At 38.5% G+C, this 16,454-nt stretch overlaps 1 protein-coding gene across 1 annotated transcript; it reads left to right on the top strand.

The window, feature by feature from the left end:
- Nucleotides 1-6,114: 6,114 nt before the first annotated feature.
- On the top strand, nucleotides 6,115-15,943 carry LOC117299686 (E3 ubiquitin-protein ligase TRIM56-like). The gene is made up of 5 exons (XM_033783240.1): nucleotides 6,115-6,281; nucleotides 7,518-8,690; nucleotides 12,407-12,567; nucleotides 13,477-13,584; nucleotides 14,845-15,943. The coding sequence occupies exons 2-5, from the start codon at nucleotides 7,538-7,540 to the stop codon at nucleotides 14,968-14,970; spliced, it is 1,548 nt and encodes a 515-aa protein (XP_033639131.1). The 5' UTR covers nucleotides 6,115-6,281; nucleotides 7,518-7,537; the 3' UTR covers nucleotides 14,971-15,943.
- The last annotated feature ends 511 nt before the right edge of the window (nucleotides 15,944-16,454 follow it).

Genomic DNA, 16,454 nt, shown 5'->3' with positions numbered 1-16,454 from the left:
AAATTAAACCGTAAATACTTGGCCTGCAATTAAACTTTATTATGAGGGTGTGATCCATTGTTGTCTTGATGACCAGGAAACACACGCTGCTCAGAGAGGTGTATGTATGGATCGCTAAACTAGACTACATGGGCTGCACAAACATGGCTGTTGGATCGATGATCAGATTGGATACTGGTTACTTAGGTGCAGATCTGAATGGTTCCTCTACAATCTGTGAAGAAGACAATACAAAAGTGATGGGGTTAAAGATTTTTACAACTTATTGCTTAATTTACATTGTAATTGCTTACAATGGCTCAGCTATGGTTAATGAGACACTGAAAACTCTTCAGTTAGACATGCAAACAGTATTCGATTAGTTGTCCAGACTTATATTCTTTTCTGATTTCTCCATGGTTTCATTTTTTTACAATCACCGATTGAAAAATTAACAGACAGAAAGCCTAGTTTTCACCAAAATTGTCCTTGATGGGGCAGGAACAAAGTTAACAAGAAATTACAGTTGAATATTGAATTTTGCGCTTGCCCATTTGCTGCTAACAGGGCAAGCGCCGAATTTCAGTGCTTGCCGTGTAAGAAGAAGCCTAGGGGGCTTAAAGAGCCGTAAGACCGCTTCCCGGACACAAAGACAAAAACCAGGGCGCACCATTGGTTTAAACTTTTAGACATGGGAAGTGGGTAGGTTTTATTTGCAAAAATTATGAAAGCAATTTTAAAAACGAGCCATGATTAGACTGATCCATTCGACCCTGTGCGCATTGACCAATCACATCGTTAGCTACACCATCAAAGTCCGACAATGAGTCCAACACAGTAAAATGCTAATGCAAAAGATACATGCAAGTACACTGCATAAGTTGGATTCATGTAGTTTTGACAAATACAGAGACATACTATGGTGATTTCCACATGTTTTCTGGGATGACTTGTGTACACGAGGATCCATTTACCAGTGGGGGTATTTTTTCCTTCTTGCATGTGGTGTAAATTAACCCTAGATATGATGAAGACAAAACCTTGTTGCAGGGTAAGGTTGTCTCAGGAAGTTGTACTTGTAACAAAAAGTTGGGGTGTTTAGGCCTTAGAGGTACAAAAATATGAGTCTGGGCTGTGAACATTTATCGCGGCCTCTTAAAAAGTTTCTACTTACACCATTTCAATCCATGGATCATGACTGTCCGAATCACATCACTCAATTTACAGCAGAGCACTCTGGGGAAAAACTATGGAGGCTAGAGAAGCATATACCTTTAAAAAACAAAAAACAAGAAGCTCAGAGAGGCAAACAAAAAGAACCATCCACGACACTTTTATTATTTAATTTTTTATTTTAATTTTACAGCTTAAACACTATAATTACTTTAAAAAGCATAACAAATTATTTACTCTGAAAATAAATAATAGCAAAACTGTGTATCAATTTAGAACAGCATCAATGACAATAAAAAGAGGAAATCAGCTGATCGGCGGAAATGTTGCATGCCTGAAATACGCTAGACTTCCTGGTCTCTGGTCCTGGCCCTTCTCCCTTTGCACCCAATAATGCGACATTTTCTGAAAACTAAACAGACATTTTTGAATGTCTGTAGGCCTATATAGGCTGTCAGTTCGCAGATTTTCTGTAGAATTTCATGAAAATGAGCGAGTACATTTTTTTTTAAAATGGGCTAGCCCGAGTTGTGCTGTGGACAAGGAAACATTCAACAACCAAACTTTGGAAGAAATCACTTGGTTCATGTTTCAGAAAATGTCCTGTTTTTTTTGGTGCAAGGGTAAAGCTTAGCCAAGGAGCAGAAGCAAGTCCTTGGTAGTCCATTTAGCCCATTGAAACTACTTAATTATGGGGCCAACTCATGTTATGACCACGCATGAGTGTAATGTTTGGTATTGTTACTGTAGTGCAGTACTTGTCACATTGTTTAAGTACACGAACGACGAGATCTGATCTCCAGATTCTCAATCTTAGGTTAATATTATAACTATGTTTTTGTTGAAATGGTGGTAAGCATTAGGCAGGTTTTTTTTATAAAAAACATATAAATGATTACGTCACTTCACTTTTTTTTTTTTTTTTTTTTTTTTTTTTTTAGTCAGGTCTGATTGAAGAGGTTCCCTGATTAATACTACTCCAATGTAATCTAGGCCTACTTCAGCCCATCATGTACTCATGTACATGTACATTGAACATGATGTACATGTACAATGATGTAGGCTGAATACTAAGGCTAAAAAGACAGTAAGAAGAGTAAGAGTAAGACTGATTGATCGAACTGAATTGTATTCAATATACATACGTACATGATGGGCTAGCTAAAGTTTTATCACTCAATCCTTAAACCCAACTGCAGACAAAAACGAAACAAAACACAATACAAATATACAAACAAACACACACATAAAAGAAAGAACAATAATAAACAGAAACACGTCGGTGCATACATTTACAAATAAACGAAAGAAAGCTTACCTCATTCTCATGTAATTGACAAACTTCGTGCCACGACCGCCAGCGGTACGGTATGTGTATCTTCGTATCATCAGGAGACAAAAATAACACGACTGGTACCCTGTAGAACTACATCGCCTGCTCATAATGGAAGGGACCAGTGAAAAGCACGTGTGCAGTTCACATAATGTTTTTGGTCTGTACCAACGCAAGTGGAAATGGGGTTTGGTCTAAAATATTGACTTTGGTGAGCAATTTTTTAAATGCAAAGTTTTGCAATAATAAGTTCTTAAGATGAAACCCAATTTCATGTTGACATAACTCCGTTTAATTGTTTTGAAGTGAAAAATCTGGATGTCTCCCGATGATTTATTTTTTACCACAGCAAATATAACCCTCCACTTTTAACACCCCTATTTTTTAAACATACCTGTACATTATTCCTATCAAAGTGGACTCTTCCATCATACTGGGTACAGATTGTTCTGGCTTGAAAGCCAAAGCGCCACCACTTGCTCCATTTTCGAGTTACAAGCCCTCAAAACTTTGGGAGACACCGTCTCCTAAAACGATTTGTCTCCCAATGATCTCTTTCAGACTGCGAAATGTCTCCGAAGTAGCACATTTGTAATAATAATAATAATAATAATAATAATAATAATAATAATAATAATAATAATAATTATATATATATATATATACATGTAATGAATAGGGTAGATGGCCTTAGCTTTCGATCCAATCCGGACCTTCTTCAGAGGCATAAGACAAGTACAAACAAATACATATCCATTTATAGAAAAAGAGAGGGGGAAAGGGATTAAGGAAAGGATCCAGAAAGAAGCGGGAAAATAACAGCCAATCAAAGTTCCTATTTCAGAAACAATATTGGGGGCTATGAACCAATAGGAGTGAAGTGGCGAGGACAAAGGATGTTTAGAATGAAAGGAAGGGTTACTGGACCATAAAAGTGGTAAATGCATTGTTCGACAACAATGGAGGGAGACATGAAAGGGTAGGATTAGAGAGCAAGTTGCATCATGATGCAACTAACAATGGTCAATTAATAAGAATAGCAAGATCAAAGGTATGATGATTTTAAAAATAGGTATGAGGGACCTGTGGAAAAAAAGGGGGGGGGTTACTTACATCAGATAGTTACAGTGATGAATTTATAAAAACAACTTTAAACTAGGTTAATTTATATTTTATGTACAGAATATATACAACATATGAGTTCTTAGGCAGAAGTGAAGTGGAGGGTAATGAGAAGTTATTTAACACCAGTGTTTATGTTAAGTCCAAAGGGTTTGACTGTCTTGAGTTGGTGAATCCAGTGTGATTCTCTATTCTTGCGGTGTGTGTCATCACCATTGCAAGCTTCAATCACCAGAAGTTCAACATCAATGACACTATGATTGGGGCTGTTGAAGTGGATAGAGACTGGTACGGTTTCTTAGTCTTTATGGAAGAGACATGATTCGCAAAGCGAAGACTAAGTTTGGTCTTAGTCTCTCCCACATATTGTAGCCCACATCTCTTACATGATATGACATAGACTACATTAGACGTGCTGCATTCAGAGTCGGTCTTGATGTTGTATGAAGAGCCAGTGGTATGACTCTTCACCTTAAGTGAGGGTTTAATGTGCAGACACGTTTTGCATTTGGAACGGGTACATTTGTGACAGCCCAGTATATCTGTCGGGGGTTGTGTTTGGACTGTACCTGGGGGAAGTTTGGCCCTGACTAGTATGTCACCAAGGTTCTTAGGGCGGCGGAATGCAACCATGGGAACCTCAGTGATTGCTGAGTGTAACCTGCTGGAGGAGTGAAGTATAGGCATGTTATTATTGAGAATTGAGGGAAGTTTGGGTAGTTTGGGGTGGAAGGTGGTGACCAAAGCAACTCTATTGGTAGGAGGTTTTTAGCTCCCGTGTTAGTCAACAGAGTATGACGAGGTACGTTGAGAGCCCTGTTGATAGCAAGTTGGACCCTACGTTCGCTGTGTCCCCTAGATACAAGGTGTTTCCTTAGCTCTGATGAGCGCCTCTTGTACAGGGTATCTGTGGAACAGATACGCCTGATACGTAAGGCCTGACTGTAAGCAATTGCCTTCTTACAGTGACTAGGGTGACAGCTATTGGAGAGAAGGTACTGGGGGTGTCGGTGGTTTACTGTAAACATCTGTGACAAGGCCATTAGGAGACTTGGTTATTGTCACATCTAGAAAGTTCACACTGGTGAGAGATTGTTCGGTAGTGAACTTTATGATGGGGTGAAATGAGTTGATATGGGCAATAAACTCATCCAAGCTGTCTTGGTCACCACACCAGATGGAGAAAATATCATCAATAAATCTCCACCAAACTAGTGGTCGGTTGGGGGCGGAGGACAGGAGTCTGTCCTCCAACTGAGACATGAATAGGTTAGCATATGAGGGTGCCATTTTGGTACCCATGGCAGTACCCTGTACCTGTAGAAAATGCCTGTCAGAAATGTGAAATTATTCTTCATTAGAATGTGGCTCATGAGTTCCTTAATATGACTCACTGAGGGGCGGGACTGATTACTAGCATTGAGGGCAGAGACACATGCACTCATGCCTTCATGATGGGGTATGTTAGTATACAGTGATGAAACATCAAAAGTAACCAAAATAGCAGAGTCAGGTATTTGGTGCTTGACCTCATCTAGTTTGTGGAGAAAGTCTTTGGTATCCTTGATGAAGGAAGGAATACGGCAGACTAAGGGTTTGAGGAAGCTATCAACAAACTCAGAAATGCGCTCTGTGGGGCTACCATTCCCAGATACAATAGGTCTCCCCGGGTTATTGGGCTTGTGTATCTTAGGTAGAAGGTAGAACCTTGCTGTACGGGGGTCATGTGGGAGGAGATAGTTAAATGTATCTTTCTCAATATCATTGGCATTATAAATCTTAACCAGGGTGTCACTGATATCTTGGGAGAAAGATTCAGTGGGATCAGAAGCACATTCAATGTAATGATCAGTGTTACTGAGCTGTCTAAGGCCCTCAGCAATGTAGTCATGTGTGTTCATGACTACAACTGCGGACCCCTTGTCAGCCCGTTTAATCACTATGTCTGGTGATTGGCGGAGTTGTGTGAGGGCGTGACGCTCATCTTGGGGGAGGTTGTTGGGAGTAGGGGTACTGGGGGCCTTAAGAACCTCGGAGTTAACCGAATTGATGTATGTCTCTAGAGACACATCTCGGTTCTTAGGGGGTACCCAAGTACTCTTTTCCCTGAAGCGGTTGCGGGGAATAGGTTGGGTCTCCAACCTATATACATATATATATATATATACATGTATGTATACATGCCGATCAATAATCATTTCCGTACGTTGTTCAATATAAAATACAGACGTACACTGTTTTTAGTTTACAATTTGCATCATTTTGCATGTAGGGGGTTATGTTGAGATCAGCTTTTAATATACAGCGCGATACTATAGAAAGCATAGGTTGCAGCCCCTAACCTTTGTACCCTTGAACGCTATAAATAAAGTTGGTTTTTCCAGTTGCGCTTGTACACATCAAAACGTGTGAGCCTACGTACTATACTTTCATACGCAAATAAGGTTAGCATTTGGGTTTTTCCAGTTGTGTGAAACTACCATTGTGCGTAGGGGCGTTTACCCGATACATGCACTGTACTTTATATGTAGAAGTAGGGTTTGCTAAAGAGACGGGAACTGCCTTTTTCATTTTAACGTCGTTTGTCTGTCTTGTTTCCCGGTTATCATAGAGTTCGGCAAAAGGAATCAACTGCACAAAAGTGTGCCAAGTGAAATTAAATCTACAGATTCAGGTGAGACTTTTTTGTCTATGGTCTCTCATATCCTAATTGACAGATGGGACAGTGTTACGAACCAGTTTTTTTTTTTTTTTTTTTTTTTTTTAAATATAGTGGTGAACCCGTTCTGATAAGTTGTATGTGGGGTATGGGAAAATGAAAATTATAGATTTTGTCTTGAATCAGTTTGAGCTGTTTTTAGGAAACTCATGGGAAAATGAAAATTATAGATTTTGTCTTGAATCAGTTTGAGCTGTTTTTAGGAAACTCATGGGAAAATGAAAATTATAGATTTTGTCTTGAATCAGTTTGAGCTGTTTTTAGGAAACTCATGGGAAAATGAAAATTATAGATTTTGTCTTGAATCAGTTTGAGCTGTTTTTAGGAAACTCATGGGAAAATGAAAATTATAGATTTTGTCTTGAATCAGTTTGAGCTGTTTTTAGGAAACTCAAATATTATGTACAGATATACCATCTTTAATGAAATGTTCACATGTTAGTTTTATGGTGTTATTAAATAGCAGTGGACACTATTGGTTGTTACTCCAAGTAATTGTTAGCATAATAACTTACCTTGTAACAAGCAATTGAATGGAGAGCTGTTTATAGTATAACACATGACGAAAAACGGCTCCCTCTGAAGTAACGTAGTTGGGGAGAAAGATGTTTTTTTTTCACTAAAAAATATTTGAATTTGATTTCGGGACCTCATATATTAGATTTAAAGGTCCTGAGGTTGTTTCACTATTATCTCGCAACTACGACGACCAATTGAGTTAGAACTTTCACATGTTTGTGAATGTTTAAATTTTAAAATTAACAAAGGTGTCCAGCGCCTTCAAACTATAGGAGTGAAACAAACAATAACTTTCATTTACCAAACGTATCAAATCCATTCAAAGGGGCAATAATATTTGACTAACCAAATAGCCAATTTGTCGTACTAGAATTAGTAAGTCCATATATATCTCTTTGAAAGATTTGGATGGAGAGTCACATGGTGGGACAAATTTTCATTTACCTGCTCAACGCATAATATGTTGGCCCAAATGCAAAACAACCGAACGTGCAATAATGGTCTAGCACACTTTGTTATCGCTATTTGCATTGTAGGCCTACCAAGAACCGTTTCTAATCGCAAGTTGTCGCAACTCTCTCAACAAACGGCTCTGTATGCGGTAAGTCTGCTGCCACCTAGTGTCAATGATTGTTTGAACTAACGAGTATAACTGTCGTTTTACTTTATTAGAACATTCCAATCTCACCAAGATGGCCGAAGCTGCACTACCCAGTGAGACCACTTGCAAGATTAGACATGTACACATCGAATGCCCAATCTGCTTGACTCGGTTCATCGATCCGAAAATCCTGGACTGCCAGCACAGCTTCTGCTTAAAATGTCTTCAGGAACTTGTAGACAAACAGGATCCAAAGACGGATTTCATCATTTGCCCAGTGTGTAGAGAGAAAACTTCAGTCCCAGATAAGGGACCATCGGCTCTTCCAAATAGCTTTTTCTTGAGCTCACTTATTGATGACGTAATCAATCCGGATGGTTCCGAGGAGGACATTAACCCTCCTATTTCATCTTGTGAAGGATGTGACGAAGGTCTTGAAGCTGTTTCACGGTGTGTCGACTGTGATGCGAACTTTTGCAAAACATGTCTACAAAACCACGCCAAATTTAAAAATCATAGGCACCATAAAATTGTTAATGCTGTAGGCTCATCTAATGAGCGACTCAGGGTCAAGGACAAACCCGGGTCTTTAAAATGCCGGAAACACACTGACCAGGAACTGTGTTTTTATTGCGACACGTGTGTTTCCTCCGTGTGTCCTAAATGTGCGGTGTTCCATCACAGAGCGTCAGAACACGATCTCTCTGCAATCAAAGACTCCATTCGATCTTATCGTCAAGCTGTTGAAGAGGCTTTGATGAAGTTTGATGAATGTCGCAAGGAATTCAAAAAAGTTGATGACTCCATCACAAACTCACAACATAGATTACAGATCATGGTCGACCGGGCTCTTAATGATATTGTGGCTAAGGAGGATAAGGAAGTCGAGAAAATCAGAAAAGCATCTCTCCTCCTTCAAGAAAGAGTCACTCAAATCAGTAAAGAAAGGGGTGAGGAATTTGAACGCAAACGGATCAGCAATCGCGAAAAAATGAGCCGTGCAGAGCAGATCGTAGCTTCAGTCAATGACTTGATGCAACAAGCTGATGACTTTGAGCTGCTGGACCTCAAGCCAAAGGTCATGCACAACTTGACATTCCACGAAGAGCTTCGGTTTCAAACAGTGCAGCGTGGCAAGTCACTCGTCAGGTTCAAAGGTCACGATGTCGTCACTGATGCAGATATCGGTGAAATACTAAAGGAGTTGGAGGTGGAGATGGAGGAGTTTGGTACAAAAGGGAAAGGTAATTGGGGTGCTCAAGGGGCAGCGATCATTGCTGGCTTTAGCAATTATGACCCTGTCGTTGCTGTCATAAAACTGCGCCTATGTTCTATTTTCAACACCAACAGGGACTAAATTAAATCCAAAGTGTATTTACATCGGGCTATAATGTTGATGTTTAACAGAACCAACTTTGGAATTTAATTCTTTAACACCAAAGGGTGTACTTTTTGAAACCGAGACAGGGAGTAAATTTAATCCAGTGTGTTGTGCGTACCGGGCAATAAGTATGGTGTAACTCAGCACCAGTACCTGGATTTAAATACATTCAACAATAAATCTGTTTAAAAAAATAGTAAATTTACGCAACACAAGTGAAGACAAGAAGATTTGTGCTTGTAACTTCTGATATTGTTGCCTCAAAAATACAAATCTAGAATAAATCAATCATGTTTTAAACAATATACAATGATACAACTCAGAAACAAAAGTAGCACACACCAAATGTAAAAAAGAAATGCACTTTGATTTCAAGGACCACAACAATTAGTTGGCTTGACCCCTACTGATTACATCATTAGAAATACACAAAAATACCTGATACAATGAGAGACTTTTTGAAAGCTCTGCCACTAGAGGGCAGCAGATCTACCAGGTAAGGGTGCACAACTCCTATAACAAACAATGATAAATGGTAAAAACTTAAACATACACAAACAATATTTAGAAGTCTCTCAGCCTCTTGTAAATTAAATCAGATACATTGTCATACAACTAAACTTCAGATTTCTTCTAAATTTTTGGTAGGTCAGCATTTTGGAATTTTTGCTAATTACCCTAGAAGAAACACTCCCCAAAACTCATGCACACCGTTTGTTATCCTTGGAGAACTCGTGTCCAGTACGTACTGTTCCAGAACAGTTTGGTTATGCTGGCAATGTGTTATGAAAAACAAAATACAGTTTGGCTAAATATAAATACAAAATCAAAAACACACAAAACACAAGGTATTTGCTGTCAGTGACCGTCACTCAAGCTTCTCCTATTCCTAAGTTGTTGACATTACCTGGTGAAGAGCGCCCTCTCTTGGTGATTTGCAGATAGTCTAAAGTTTCCCATTGCATGAGCAATGTACATTTTGTACATGTAACTGTATAACAAAACTGGGCCCAATTTCATGGAGCTGCTTAATGCGTTCACAAGCTACTAATGACACAAAATTTAAAAAAGGTTACCAGTACAAAATGTATTTGGTATCCTGCAGAGTTGTGCTAAGCAGAAAAAATGTTAGGCAATATTTGTGCTTGAAGGCAGAGGGCCTTATTGGTTATTGTCAAAGACTAGCCTTCGCAGTTAGTGAATCTCAACATATATATGCATACAATATCAAACCTGTAAAAATTTGAGCTCAATCGGTTATCGAACTTGCGAGATAATAATGAAAGAAAAAAAAACACCCTTGTAACACGAAGTTGTGTGCGTTAAGATGGTTGATTTCAAGACCTCAAGTTCTAAATCTGAGGTCTTGAAATCAAATTCGTGGAAAATTACTTCTTTCTTGAAAACTATGGCACTTCAGAGGGAACCTCTCCCCATTACTCACCACCAAGACAAGAAAGGTTTTATTCTAATAATTATTTTGAGTAATTACCAATAGTGTCCACTGCCTTTTAATAATGGAGGCCAATTTGAATTAAAAATACTAAGCAGCCACCTTTGAACGAAATAAAACACAAAACGGCCCTCATCCTTTTGGAAACACCCGACCGATCAACTGGTATATATTTTTTTACTTGGCCTAAGGGGACCCAGTGACTTGTGTGTTAACTTCATAAGCATGGACATTTTCCACAGAGTTCGGAACTATAGTGTTCCCGTGCATGATTCACTATGGTGATTTGTTTTGTCTTTGGCCAATGTGGACTCTACACACCTTCACTACACAACACTACACAGGGGGGGGGGGCTGTTTGGCAGCACAGGAAACATATTTGGCCAGCCATCGTCGGTATAACAAGAATAAATGTATAATTTTCTCCACTCTATTGAGGAACTGATAATAAAGATAGACTTTAGACTATTTGGCCTGCAGTGAATTTCACAATCGGAGTTAAGACTACATGTAGCCGTATCTCGAATTAGGACGAGTTGCTCAACCTATAAACTTAAGACGAGCCTCACGTTTTTACTCCTAAGAACTAGTCAATGACCGATGCCCCATGGGCAGTAGAGCTTGTGAGAGATTTTTATGGCCAAGACCTTCGTTGGAATAGATTTCTTTTAATTGACTCATTGATCATGATATCACAAGTAACCACACCCTGTCTTAAAAGGAACACGTTGCCCTGGATGGGTCGAGTTGGTCTTTGAAAAGCGTTTGTAACCGTTTGTTATAAATTGCATATATGGTTAGAAAGATATTTTAAAAGTAGAATACAATGATCCACACACATTTGCCTCAAAATTGCGTGGTTTTCCTTTTACTTTGCGAACTAACACGGTCGGCCATTTATGGGAGTCAACATAAATGGCCGACCGTGTTTGTCGTCGAGGTAAAGGAAAACCACGCAATTTCGATCATGGATCACTATATTCTACTTTATAAAATATCTTTCTAATTATATGCATTTTATAACAAAAGGTTACAAACGCTTTTCAAAAACCAACTCGACCGATCCAAGGCAACGTGTTCCTTTAATTCTGTGCGTTATTTTGGATTATTTATTTCCTTTAAAAATTTGCTGTCTTCTATTTCTCCTTTATAATAATATGAAATTGATGAGAGACTCTCTTGAAATGTGTTGTTGTTTAATCAATGATATTTTGCCATTCAAACGGCCCTGTCTGCACAAGCTCTAATATGAGAGTTGTGCGACAGTAGTGGGTAGAAATAGTGCAAAAGTCTTATATTCCTTTGGCAAAAATGGCTGTGCATGTAACTTTGGTTTTCTATTTAAATGTTCAGACACTCTAAGATGGTTCATATGCAAACAACAGTACTATTAATACTTGTTCTTTCTATATTGTGGGCTGTCCATGTTTGCCAGTTAAATAAACACTTTTATATACCTCATGTTTTATAGAATCTTTTAATCTGATTGGTTAAAAATGGAGTCATGAAAATAACTATGCCTCCTTTTCTATCAAGATGACGTCATAGCTACTATGCCCGGGGCACAGTCAATTGATTATGCCCGCCCTGAAAATAACGCAACTATACGACTAGCGTTCCGTATCACGACGCGACCTTTCTTCGCAGACGACCTTTCGTCGTAGTCAGTGTTGTTTATGATTAGAAGAATCTGTATTCGGAATATAAAAGAAGTATTGACTGCTGAATAATTGGGGCCCAGTTAAAATTAAAGGCCATTTAGTGATGCCAAAACCATCGCTATGCCCTCAGCTTCGCTTCGGACATAGTCATGGTTTTGGCATCACCTTTGGCCTTAACTATACCCCTCATAGCAGTCAATATTTTCATACCATACCACATCTTCAGTATCATTCGGGCATGTATGCTTCGTTTGTGAAAGGGCAAGGGCAAGGGCACCAAGGCATGTTCTCCTTGGTAAAGGGTACTCTATGAAGAATTTGTATATTTCTACTAGAGCATTTCAAGAGCACCAAGGCAATGACCAGGTGGCATTGGGGCAATCGACTGTGTTGCCTCTGATTCCCTTCGTTGCCCACGTGATGTATTAGTGTTGATGTTTGTTATTATGATTGTTGTTATTACAGCGTTTGGAGCAGCGCCCTCTACAGGTCTGTTTGGCCAGACTGCTGCTGCCACAGCACCATCTGGCAAGACATATGCAGGAGCAAGTAGCCTGTTTAGTGTTGGAGCCTCATCACGGTCGTTTGCTGATAAAGCTCAAGGTGGTACCACGGTCAAATTCAAAGTGAGTATCAACTCAAAACAATTGTTAGCATAAAACCTTACTTGGTAACGAGCATTGGAGAGATGTTGATAGTACAAAACATTGTGAAAAACGGACTTCCCTCTGAAGTAAAACAAATATTTCATTAAAATAACAAATTACTTCAGCTAAAGACTTGTATTATGCATCGGAAAGCACACACAGTGATGACACAGGTGTGTTTATTATTATCTTGCAAATTCGATGACCAATTGAGCCCAAACTTTCACTAAATTCACTTGTGTTTTTATGCATATATTGGGATACACCAAGTGAGAAGGCTGGTCTTTGACAACTACCATACGTGTCCAGAAGTACATAATTATGTTATTACATTTATTTGAGGAATAACGTGTGCATCATAGAAGGGTTGGAGACGATTTCCATGGATAACTTTGGTCTTGTCATGCCAAACTATCTCTCCTCTATTCGCCAATCTCATGAGATCTCATTCTGTACTGATACATTATTTGGCCGCAGTTTTGAAAAAAAATTTGAACAGTTATGCATTAAGTGTCAAAAGCTAAAGGTTTAGTTGGCTGGATGTCCTCTTTATGATTCACAGTGTCCTCTTTTTTATCTTCAGTAAAAACATAATCAACAATAATAGATTTTAATGTCTAAACTGTCTAAACTGTCATTTTTTTAAACGGAGGTAAGGTAGTTATAAACGTTAGATCAAAAGTTTAACAACCCATAACCTCTAAACCACCTGTACTCTTGAACACTTAAAATGTACGTTTCTTACATGAGTAGTTAACAAAAATTTAAAGTAAACATGTGAGATTGAGCGTTTGATCACTGTGATTTTACACGGAATTAGCAATGTTGAGACTTTGAGCTTTTTTATTTGATACTGATTGAATTAATGTGCCCGTTCTTTGATTACAGCCGGTGATAAGTACAGACACAGATACTAAACGTGGAGTGACAACTTACATCAACACAAGACACATGTTTATAACAGCCATGAAGGAATATGAAAACAAATGTGTGGAGGTGTGTGTTCACAAGTCTTTTTGCTTCCCCCCTATATGTTTTAGACTCTATAAGTATCTAGGTCATACGGCTAAACTGTACCTTCTCATCCCTCCGACCCCAGCTTTTTCACACTGTGAACGTCTTATCCGTGTCGAAACCAACACGGATCCACTCCGTGTCGACACGGTTTAAAGTCGTTTCCCTGTTTACACTACACAAGGCGACACCCGCCTTTTTGCAAAACGTGTAGTATTTCAATCCGTATTGAGCGCGACAAACGATCGGATCGGTTTGTTATTTGATATAGAAGTTGTGATACACGAAGTGTGGGCCTTTGACAATACTGTTTACCGAAAATGTCCAATGGCTTTAAGTGCGACCGGTCATCGGATATACACAAACATTGTGATGGGGTGGACACTATTGGTAATTACTCAAAATAATTATTAACATAAAACCTCACTTGGCGACGAGTAATGGGGAGAGGTTGATGCTATAAAACATTGTGAGAAACGGCTCCCTCTGAAGTGCCATAGTTTTCGAGAAAGAAGTAATTTTCCACGAAGTTGATATCGAGACCTCAGATTTAGAACTTGAGGTCTCGAAATCAAGCATCTAAACGAACACAACTTCGTGTGACAAGGGTGTTTTTTTTTTCTTTTTTTTTTTTTCATTATTATCTCGCACCTTCGATGACCGATTGAGCTCAAATTTTTACAGGTTTGTTATTTTATGCATATGTTGAGATACACCAACTGCTAAGGCTAGTCTTTGACAATTACCAATAGTGTCCACTGCCTTTAACAATCAGACTCTCGATAAAAATTGTTTCCTCCGTGACCATCTTTTAAAAAAAATTGTGTGCATATCTATAAACATATTTTTAATACCTCGTCGTTGTTGTGCACTTTTGGGCACCGCTGAGCCAAGTGCTTAGGTATCATCTAGCCCTATATAGGACTCTTTCTCTGTAGTACAAAACGAAAGTGTAAGGCCGCCAGGGCTAAGGCATCATCCAGCCACAATGAGTCAACAACATCATACATGACAGAGTCCAGAATTCTCCAGAAGACGATACGAGTATACTGATCGAAGTGTTTAGTCGTTAACCGCCGGTTCTTTTTATAACCAACACTGCTAAAAAAATATATATAATAATAATCCACATGGTTTAACCGTAACCCCCCCCCTTTTTTTTTACATACTCAAACAGTTCCCTTGGATTGTTTTCCCACGTCGTGTTTAACATTTTTATATTGCAAACTGTTAACTTGACAGGAGTTGAGGCTGGAGGACTATGCCATGGCTATAGAGGACTTAAAACAGAAAGAAATATTGACAAACACGTTATCACTGGCAGCAATAACCCCAAAAGAAGAGGAGCATGGAGGTGTTTGGAAATGAAAACAGCGACTACCGCCCTGTAGCAATTACATCTGATGTGGTGATGAAATGCTTGGAGAAGATTATTCAACATAACCTCATCCAGCCTATTTAGCAGAAACTTGACATCCGCTTTACACACGAAATATACGAACATTTGGACAAACAGCAGTGCTATGCAAGGGCTCTGTTTATTGACTTCGCATAGACTTTCCCAGCATGATACAACCAACCTTGTTACTCTAGAAACTCAAACACGTATAAAACCATCTTTAATTATCTGGATAAGGGACTTTCTCTGAGCAAGAGTTCACGAAGTTAAAGTCAACCAAATGTTATCAGATCTAATACTTTGTATAACTGGCTCACCCCAAGGTTGTGTCATTTGTGTCGAGGATGCAATGATTATTGGACTTATTATCAACCATCGGGGGAGGGGGATAAATGAGAGCAATACAGAACTTTAGCGAGTGGTGTAATGAAAACTATTCATAGTGAATTCCTCCAAAAGCAAAGCAGACTGTGTTTGATTTCAGACATACTAAGAGAGGTGAACAGTCAGCAAATAGTACAGGATGTGTACATTGTGTAGAACTACAAACACTACAATAACTTACAGTCAGTTGAATTGGAGTAATCAAATTATACTTTAGATGGGTCACTGTTCAAGCGCCTAATTGAGTTTACTTTTTTTTTTGTAAATACGTGCACAATGAAGACTATGTACATAATACATTTCCCTGCATTTTATAAACAACCACTCCACATGCAATGAATGTGGAGCTATGTGCATGGTAGTTAGACAGCTAGATAGATAGATAGATATAAACGTTTATTCAATGTTGCAAATAGTGTATAATACAGAGTAATATGGACAAAATAAAAGTAAATATAAAAACATATTAAAAGATGAAACAAACAAAAGGCAACATCTAGGTCTGTGGAGAAGCACAGCTTTTGTTCCCCAGCCTATGAACAGACAACCCCCCCCCCCCCCCCCAAAGAAAAAAACAAAACAAAAAAAAACAAAAAAAAAACAGACAGACATTAAAAAAACAGGACAAAACTAACAGGACAAAGTTGACAGGTGTAAGACAGAAAATAAAGCCGTTACAATTTCTACATACAAAAATAACATCAGAATCTTAGTATTCATTAAGAAAACAAGTGTTAAGTTAACATTAATTATTATTAAAAAGTAAGCGAGCATAATCAATAAAACTTACGACGATATAAAAGTTATAAACTAGTATACATAATAAAGTGAAAAACATACATAAGTTTTTAATTAAAGGCAGTGGACACTATTGGTAATTGTCAAAGACTAGCCTTCACAGTTGGTGTATCTCAACATCTGCATAAAATAACAAACCTGTGAAAATTTGAGCTCAATCGGTTATCGAACTTGCGAGATGATGAAAGAAAAATACCATCGTCACACGAAGTTGTGTGCGTTTAGATAGTGGATTTTGACACCTCAAGTTCTTAACTTGAGTTTTCTCGAA

The sequence above is a fragment of the Asterias rubens genome, chromosome 14 (genome assembly GCF_902459465.1).
Source record: "Asterias rubens chromosome 14, eAstRub1.3, whole genome shotgun sequence".
Taxonomy (NCBI): domain Eukaryota; kingdom Metazoa; phylum Echinodermata; class Asteroidea; order Forcipulatida; family Asteriidae; genus Asterias; species Asterias rubens.
The sequence above is the reverse complement of the archived record's forward strand: the minus strand, read 5'-3'. Positions and strand labels throughout refer to the sequence as shown.